The sequence below is a fragment of the Gadus chalcogrammus genome, chromosome 8, assembly GCF_026213295.1.
Source record: "Gadus chalcogrammus isolate NIFS_2021 chromosome 8, NIFS_Gcha_1.0, whole genome shotgun sequence".
In the NCBI taxonomy this organism is placed as follows: domain Eukaryota; kingdom Metazoa; phylum Chordata; class Actinopteri; order Gadiformes; family Gadidae; genus Gadus; species Gadus chalcogrammus.
In genome coordinates, this window is record NC_079419.1 from 10,421,800 (window position 1) to 10,431,502 (window position 9,703).

The 9,703-nt window shown below is 49.1% G+C and overlaps 1 protein-coding gene across 1 annotated transcript in view; it reads right to left on the reverse strand.

The window, feature by feature from the left end:
- LOC130387257 (glutamine-rich protein 2-like) overlaps positions 1 to 9,703 on the reverse strand; it is a 39,988-nt gene that overhangs the window by 8,094 nt on the left and 22,191 nt on the right. Inside the window, exon 2 of the mRNA XM_056596276.1 lies at positions 1,250 to 1,424. Within this exon, the coding sequence (XP_056452251.1) occupies positions 1,250 to 1,424 (175 nt within the window). The remainder of the gene's footprint in view (positions 1 to 1,249; positions 1,425 to 9,703) is intronic.

A 9,703-nucleotide genomic window follows, 5' to 3' on the forward strand; every position in this document is an offset into this window, starting at 1 on the left:
GAGAGGGCGAGAAAGAGAGAGGGAGAGAGAGAATGAAGCGAAATGATGATCTCATCATGAATGATGTCATTGGGGAATCACCACTGGGAGTGTGTGAGTGTTTGTGTGTGGATGATATAAGAGTGTGTTTGTAAGTGTAAGTGTGGCTGTGTGTGTGCATGAGGCTGGAGGACAGATGTTTGACCTTGTTCCGGAAAAAAAGATGTCAGCTGTCAACCTGACCTGTATAGAGGAGAGGGAGAGAGAGAGGGAGAGGGAGAGAGAGAGAGACAGAGAGAGAGACGAGAGAGAGAGAGAGAGAGAGAGAGAGACAGAGAGAGAGAGAGAGACAAAGACAATGTGAGAGAGGACGAGAGAGGACAAGCGAGAGAAAGAGAGAGAGAGAGAGAGAGAGAGAGAGAGAGAGAGAGAGAGAGAGAGAGAGAGAGAGAGAGAGAGAGAGAGAGAGAGAGAGAGAGAGAGAGAGAGAGAGATGCCTGTGTAGCTCAAGGCGTCTAAACTTCCCTAACAGTTGAAAATACGATCTCACTCTATTCAATAAAACAGGATTTGATGGTGAGCTGAGGAATAAAGATTCAGACAATAAAACAGCGTGAAGTTGTTTAACAGTTATGAATTTATTGTTGTCGTACAACGCGGCAATAAGATGCGTCGTAACCCCCAGTAAACTCTCATTAACTAGGACAGAAAGAGGAGTGTGAGTGTGCGTGCGTGTGTGTTTTCATGGTGTTAGTTTGTGTGTCACACGAACGTGTGTGTGTGCGGTTTTGCGTGCGTGTCAGGAAAGGACAACCATGAAACAAAAGCAATCAACCTCCCCTCTAATGTTTCTAAATGAACACAAATAACCCTCCACGATAGACGACACCTGACTACTAAGAAACACAAAGGATAGCTCCCGTGTGCAGGGGGCCGCTGATGCAGGGGGCCGCTGAGGCAGGGGGGCCCATGGCAGGTTTAGTTTGCGAAGAAAACCCAAATCGGTCTGCCCCAGGACATCATCAGAGCAACCGCAGGTCCACATACGGCCTCCTGAGCCTCCTGTCCGGTGGTCCGGCCAGAGCACAGAGCGGTGGGCCGACACTCAGCGTCACACTGACCAGAGCCTCCCCCCTCCCCCGACGGAGCGGTCAAGCTGAGATCAGAGACCACGGAGCAACGTGGTCTCTGATCTCAGCTCTCCTTTAATCATGCAGAGCTGAGCTCCTCAGACGCGATCGATGGCCCAACGACGTCTCCCCAACGGTACCCGGTCTCTGAAGCCCGGACCAGGTCTCTGAAGCCCGGACCAGGTCTCTGAAGTCCGGACCAGGTCTCTGAAGTCCGGACCAGGTCTCTGAAGTCCGGACCAGGTCTCTGAAGCCCGGACCAGGTCTCTGAAGTCCGGACCAGGTCTCAGAAGTCCGGTCCGGTGGGGACCAGAACTGGGGGAGGGGAGGTGTGTGTTAGCCGGGATAACACGGTAGCTCTCAGGGCTAACAGAGTATCATTCCGGGCTAACACATTAGCTCTCCGGGATAACACGGTAGCTCTACGGGCTAACACGGTAGCTCGCCGGGCTAACAGAGTAGCTCTCCAGGCTAACACAGTAGCACTCCATGCTAACACAGTAGCTCCCCGGGCGATTACAGTACCTGATCTCAATTCTTCATAAACTCTCAAGACTCCAGTGAATCTGATTCAACGATTGATTGGACTAAAGGAAGCAAAGCCTGCCCTTTCCATCGAGGGCGGGTCTTGGAGTCGACCAACCGCTGAAGTTTTCAAAGACGACATTGTTAAAGGAAGAGCCCTCCTAATTGGCAGCAGAAAAAAAGTAGAAACTCAAAGACCGTTTGTAGAAAACTTTCTCTACTTCTAACACTCTCTCCAGCTCTCCCTCCCCTTTCTCCCTAACTCCCTTTCTCCCCCCTCCCCCTCCTCTCCCAGAATCTAGTAATTGGGAAAGCAGTAGAAAGGGCGATCAAACAGATTCACACCTCCTTCACATTTAATGAAAGCTTCTCCAGTAAAAATACTGTAGACCAACTTTGAGTGCATGGCTGTGTGGCTGTGTGTGTGTGTGTGTGTGTGTGTGTGTGTGTGTGTGTGTGTGTGTGTGTGTGTGTGTGTGTGTGTGTGTGTGTGTGTGTGTGTGTGTGTGTGTGTGTGTGTGTGTGTCTGTGAGTGTGTGTGTGCACGCTTGGCTTGTGTTCAAGGAAATTAACTATTCTTGTCAATTAGTCGTTTTTATTTCTTCTAATCAAAGTCTGTCTGAGCAGACGTCGTATAGTGTTCTCCGTCTCTATACCTGGATTTCATTGGAATTTATTTTTGTTATTTTATCAATTTTATTGTCATCCAATATACTACCCCGGGATTTCAGATTCAATTATAGACCAAATTACACTGGAAGAGGAAATCCAAGCGTGTGGAATTCATAAGAAAGTCCTCCGAGTGGGTCGGTTGTTGTTCCGTCGTTGTGTGTCGTGTTTTTGCTTGGTTATTGTGTTGTCATGAAGACGCAACCCCTGGTCCCAGCCCTCCACCCAAACACCAAACTGAGCTACATTGTTCTCTGCTCTCTCCTCTCCCTCCTCTCTCTTCGTCTCCTCTTTCTCCTCTCTCTCCTCTCTCTCATCCTCTTCTCCTCCTCTCCTCTCTCCTCCTCTCCTCTCTCTCCTCCTTTCTCCTCCTCTCCTCTCTCTCTCCTCCTCTCGTTTCTCCTTTCTCCCCCTCTCCTCTCGTCTCCTCTTGGTTCCACACAGAGCTTCTAATGTTCTTATAAAACTTGTTTTCCTGCAAAACGATTTTATATTAAAAGCTGTCATGTAGCAATAAACTAATTGCATTACTGGAGATTTCAACTATTAGCGCTCACAGTTAAATTAACCAAGTTTCAATTTCAAAGTTATCGTCATCATGTGCACATTAATTGAATAATGAGCAGCATGACACATTTCAGTGGTAAACAAACAGAAACTACTGAGTCAGGTCCAAAACCAAACAGGTACTTTACAGAAACTACTGAATCTGGTCTAAACAGGTACTTTACAGAAACAACTGAATCTGGTCTAAACAGGTACTTTACAGAAACGACTGAATCTTGTCTGAACAGGTACTTTACAGAAACGACTGAATCTTGTCTGAACGGGTACTTTAAAGAAACTACTGAATCTGGTCTAAACAGGTACTTTACAGAAACGACTGAATCAGGTCTAAACAGGTACTTTACAGAAAGGACTGAATCTGGTCTAAACAGGTACTTTACAGAAACGACTGAATCAGGTCTAAACAGGTACTTTACAGAAAGGACTGAATCTGGTCTAAACAGGTACTTTACAGAAACGACTGAATCTTGTCTGAACGGGTACTTTACAGAAACGACTGAATCAGGTCTAAACAGGTACTTTACAGAAACGACTGAATCAGGTCTAAACAGGTCCTTTACACAAGCTAGACCATAGTGCACAGAAACCGACTCTAGTTTTACAGAAACAAACATGTTTTGAGGATTGCTGTGAAACAAGCGACCTGTCTGACAGCAGTGAAGCAAGGTGAGAGGGGTAGGAGCAGGAGGAGGAGGAGGAGGAGGAGGGGGCAGAGGAGGAGGAGGAGGAGGAGGAGGAGGGGGGGGGCAGAGGAGGATGAGGAGGAGGAGGAGGGGGCAGAGGAGGAGGAGGGGGCAGAGGAGGAGGAGGGGGCAGAGGAGGAGGAGGGGGCGGAGGAGCAGGAGGAGGAGGGGGCAGAGGAGGAGGGGGCAGAGGAGGAGGAGGAGGAGGAGGAGGGGCAGAGGAGGAGGAGGAGGAGGAGGGGGCAGAGGAGGAGGAGGGGGCGGAGGAGGAGGAGGAGGAGGAGGAGGAGGGGGCAGAGGAGGAGGAGGGGGCGGAGGAGGAGGGGGCAGAGGAGGAGGAGGGGGCGGAGGAGGAGGGGGCAGAGGAGGAGGAGGGGGCGGAGGAGCAGGAGGAGGAGGAGGAGGAGGGGGCAGAGGAGGAGGGGGCAGAGGAGGAGGAGGAGGAGGAGGAGGAGTAGGAGGAGAAAGGGGAGGGGGAGCATCGGAGGAGGGGGAGGAGAGAAGGATGAAGAGAGGGGGGAAGAGGAGGAGGGTGAGGAGGAGGGTGGTGAGTAAGGGAGGAGGAGGAGGTTGAGGGTGAGGAGGGGGTTGGGTCTTGGGAGACCCCTCCCCCTCCGACTCTGTGGTAACGAGCCGAGCCGGCAGTATTCTGCTTATGGGCCTGTAAACAAGGCACTTATTAAGATGGAGGTTGCCGCGGGCAACCAAGGATGAGAGGGATACCTACGTGTGTGTGTGTGTGTGGGCTCGTGTTTGACAATGAGCAAATATCAGTGATAAAAAGTATTAACCAGTGTCTCTCCCTAGAGACCTGGAGACAGAGCGACAGAGCGAGAGAGCGAGAGAGAGAGAGAGCGAGAGAGCGAGATAGAGAGAGAGAGATGCGGAAAGAGAGTGAAAGAGAAAGACAATTAAACACGGACATTGATGTAGGGATGGAGTGAAAGACAAAGACACAGTGGGGTGTGTGTGTGTCAGTGTGTGTGTGTGTGGGGTGGGGGCAACTTACAACTTTGAATAATAACCAAATTCTGGATGTGATCCTCCTAACCCCCCAAACGCAGGCACGCACGCACACACACATACACACACACACACATAGACACACACACAGACGCACACACACACACTATACGATCCTGGAGTCAGAACTCACTCCAGAGTCGTCGTGGCGATGGGGCGGAGGGGGTGTGCGGGGGGGGGTCTTATCACGACCAGCAGACACAAATTAACTGGCTGACATTTCTGTAGAGAAGAGAAAACGTTCCGATCATGTGACCACACGCAACACTGGACGCACTAACACCAAGAGAACACACACACACACTGACACCAAGAGAACACACACACACACACACTAACACACTCAGAGACCACACACACAAAGCACCATGAAAACACACATGCACACACACTGAGAACACACACAGACACACACAAACAAACTCACTAACACACCATGAGAACACACACACACACAAACACTTGTACCATGAGAATACAAACAGACATACACACACAGATGAAAACATCATGAGAACACACACACACACACACACACACACACACACACACACACACACACACACACACACACACACACACACACACACACACACACACACACACACACACACACACACACACACCATGAGTCCCTTTGGTTCCTTGGTCATGGGCTGGGTCAGAGGTATTAACCTACATGGATGTATGAGGGTGGGGGGACCCACATGACCACGGGAGAACATTCTAACTTCACACAGAACCACAGTAACACAACTCACTGATCTAACCGTGCTAACTATGCTCACTGATCTAACCGTGCTAACTATGCTCACTGATCTAACCGTGCTCAATGTACTCGCTGAGCTAACGGAGCTAACTGAGCTAACGAAAGGCTAACGAAGGCTAACGGCAGCCAACAGAGGCGGTGGACCGTCCGGCGTGGATACAGCACAGGGCTCTCATTCATGTTCAATGGCGGGGAAAAGCTGCTAATTAACAGCTAACGGTAACTCTGTCACACATATGCACACACATTCACACACACGCACACACATGTACGAACAACCTCATCCTCAACAAGATGTCCGTGCGTGTGCTGCTGCCGGGCTTGTTTCCATGGAAACGGGAGGCAGGCAGGTGTTAAGGGAAGACTTAGTGATAATATTCTCTTCGCTATCATCACACGCACACACACAAACACACACAGAGACTAAACACACATAAATACAGACACCAACACAGATATACACACACACACACACACACACACACACACACACACACACACACAGACACAGACACAGACAACACACACACACACACACACACACACACACACACACACACACACACACACACACACACAAGGCAGGTCTTAAAGTGGTAGTTGGATGGCCAGATGGTTGTGACTCCACTTTACCAGTAAAAAAGAATTGTGTTAATATATTCCCCCATGTTTAAACTGTAGAACATGGCTTGGTCCTATTATGGATGAAATTTACATGAGAGGTGAAGAGAGCAGGAGAGGAGAGGAGAGAGGGAGAAAGGCAAGTAGAGAAGGAGAGAGGAAAGGAGAAAAGGAGAGAAGAGAGGAGAGAATTATCATAGGTGTAGATTGTAGAAACTTAAATTGAAGAAATAAGAGAGAGAGTTGCTGTAGATAGAGAGGATGTAGAGAGAGAGAGACAATGAGAGACAGAGAGAGACAGAACAAGAGAGAAATAGAGGGAGAAAGAGAGAGCGAACGTTGTGGTCACTCCTGTCAAACTCTTCCTCTCCCCTGCCAAAGAACACACACACACACACACTCTTTCTCTCTAACTCACACACACACACTCACTCCCTCCCTCCCTCCCTGTTGCGGGTTAATTATGCATGTTCCGTATTACATGGCTGTCATCTCCTGAGGAGCACGGGTCATCTCCCGGGAGGGAGGGAGGGAGGGAGGGAGGGAGGGAGGGAGGGAGGACGGAGAGAGAGAGAGAGAGAGAGAGAGAGAGAGAGAGAGAGAGAGAGAGAGAGTGAGTGAGTGAGTGAGTGAGTGACAGCTGGTATTGTAGCATATGGAGTGATTGTTTAGTTGCTGTGGTTGGAGTTGGTGGTGATGAAGGTGGTAAGGGTGGTGTTCAGTGTGGTGGCTGTGGTTGAGGTGTAGGTGATGGCGGTGGTTAGGATGGTGTTTCAGTGTGGCATTAAGCACGAGGGCATGCTGGGATGAATCTCTACGCTCACAACATGAAATATGCATGAAGCTTTGAAATACATTTGGGGGTGTATTGTTTTCATCTCTCTCCCCCTCTCCCCTCTCTCTTCATCTCTCTCTCTCACTCGCAAACTCACTCTCTCTATCACTCTAAAACTCACTCTCTCTCTCATTCTGTGTCAGTGTCTCTCTTTCTCTCTCTGTGTCTCGCACTCTTCCCCCTCGCTCTCTTCCCCTTCTCTCTCAAATGGCATAGAAGAGAGAGAGAGAGAGAGAGAGAGAGAGAGAGAGAGAGAGAGAGAAAGAGAGAGGATGAGAGAAAGGTAGAATCAAACGACAGAAACAAATTTCTTCTCAAAGAGCTTCCGGAGACTTTGAAAAGGAAAAAGATCAATAAATATAAAATAATTAATTAATAAAAGGACATCATTAAGCTCATTGACAAAGTAGTGATGGAGGCAGGGAGGAGGTGTAGGTGAAGGCTGAAGAGAGACAAAGAGCTCCATCAGAACATCTATGATGAGAGAGGGATGAGGGGAGGGGGGAGTGAGAGGTGGAGAAGAGACTGGAGGAAGAGAGAGATTGTATCAACTTTCTTAATATTGGCGTTGAAGTTAAATATGCATCAAAACTTTATCTTTTGGATAACAAAACATTTTAGAACAGAGTTAAGAGAGAGGGACTATGAGAGATATGGAGGGAGATAGATGGGGAGGGAGAGATTGGATAGGATTGAGACACATGAAGTTTCTTTTGACAACAAAAACTCAAAGTGAGACATTCAGGCTGACAGACAAGCAATCATACAAGAAAGAATAAGTATGTAACCTATTTGTGTAACTTGGACATCAAATTATTTTTGCGATGCATGGTTTCCATTTTCATCCAAACTAGGATGAGAGCATTCTGTGTTTGAACCTTAGCCTTGACATTATCAGAGACAAACAAATGTCTTTGCAAAACGTTCCGGTTCTGGAGAACTGACTGCACAATGGTCTCATACTGGCTGAGTCAGGAATTCAGCTTTCAATTTCCAGGAGATGGCATTGGGAGAAGGAGCAGGAGGAGGAGGTGGAGGTGAAGAAGGAGGCATCTGAGAGTGTTTTTGTGTGTTTGTGCATGTTTGTGTCTGTGTCTGTTCTGCAGCAATATAGGCAGCCTAGAATAGGAGTTTTGTATTACTTTCTGAGCATTTAGGTGTACGGTAATGTAGTTCTATGACACCAGAAACTTCACTCCAATCATTTTGAAGCAAAAAAACTGAGAAATACAAAGATAAAATACCCTGACACTAATCCAGTAGATCCTGTAATCTACTTAATATCTGTGAGAGAGAGAGAGAGAGAGAGAGAGAGAGAGAGAGAGAGAGAGAGAGAGAGAGAGAGAGAGAGAGAGAGAGAGAGAGAGAGAGAGAGAGAGAGAGAGAGAGAGAGAGAGAGAGAGAGAGAGAGAGAAGGAACAACAGAGTAAGCAAAAAGCAAGAATTATAGAGAATAGAGGGAGAGAATGAAAGAGAGAATGATAGACAGAGAGAGAATTGAGAGGGAGAGAATGGAAGAGAGAGAATGATAGAGAGAGAGTAGAGAGGGATAGAATGAAAGAGAACAGAGAGGGAGAGAATGAAAGAGAGAGAACAGAGGGCGAGGGGGAGATCGTCCGTGTGCAGGGTTTTGAACCAAACATTGTTTCTGCCCTCGTCTCGTTAATCTCCACCTCCAGGGCCCTAATTGGTCCCTGGAGGTGGAGCGGGGGGGCAGGCGGGGCCCCGGGCTGTGGTCCGCCCCCCGTCTTAAGGCCTAATGAAACGGCCGGGGGACACACTGACATTTTGGCGTGAAAAGAGCAGCGGCGAGTCAAATCTTCTAAGTGCCACCGAAGGAGCCCTGGGGGACGCCTTAACCAACGAGTCTCATGTCCGGACCTTCGTTAGCCGCCGCCACCGCAGCATCCGTCACCGAGGACACCGAGAAAACACACAAACACACTGACACCAAGAGAACACACACACACACTGACACCAAGAGAACACACGCACGCACACACACACACACACACACACACACTCTAACACCTAGAGAACACACACACAAACATACACACACTAACACACCATGAAAAAACACACACACACACTAACACACATGCACACTAACACCATGAGAACACACACACGCTAACACACCATGACACACACACGCGCCACGCAGACCCCCTCGAACGGGGAGGGAGGAGGGGACAGGAAACGAGACGAAGCGCGAGTGGCTCGTCCGCTACTACGCGACGCGGCGTTTGAGTTCAGGGGAACTCAAACGCCCCCAGCCTCCTGCTGGGGGCAAAGGCCCTATCCTTGTAACCACTCAAGGGGCCCCATCCTTGTTACCAGTAAAGGGGTCCCCATCCTTGTTCCTAGTAAAGGGGTCCCCATCCTTGTTACCACTACAGGGGCCTCATCCTTGTTACCAATACAGGGGCCCTATCCTTGTAACCAGTAGAGGGGCCAACAAACCCTCTCTGCACAGGTTGGGTCCTCACAGTGTGACTCCTGTGGGCAGGACATAACTCAGTGAAACACTCGTTTGTGGACAGAGACAGCGGAGGCAGAGGACTTAAGACTGAGGAGGAATCAGCTGTAAGAAGGAGACGCAATGCGCCAACCAGCGTCGAATAAACGCTTATGAATAAAGTTTCGGAGCGTCCCCTTTCCCCGTAAGTCATCTAAATTGGTTGAGGTTGTGTGAAAGTTTTGGTTCGGTCCAAGCGGTTCTAACTGCGTCTCTGTACCCGAATAATTCATCCTGAAGCTCAGCCTCCAGCAGATGATTCTACCCCAGAGAGACGGCAGGTAGGACGGGGATCAGCCAATCACAGCCCCAGGAGGCCAGCCGCTACACCGGGGACATCGGGATCCAGACGCCAAATCCTTTGGAGGCGAGACGAATGCC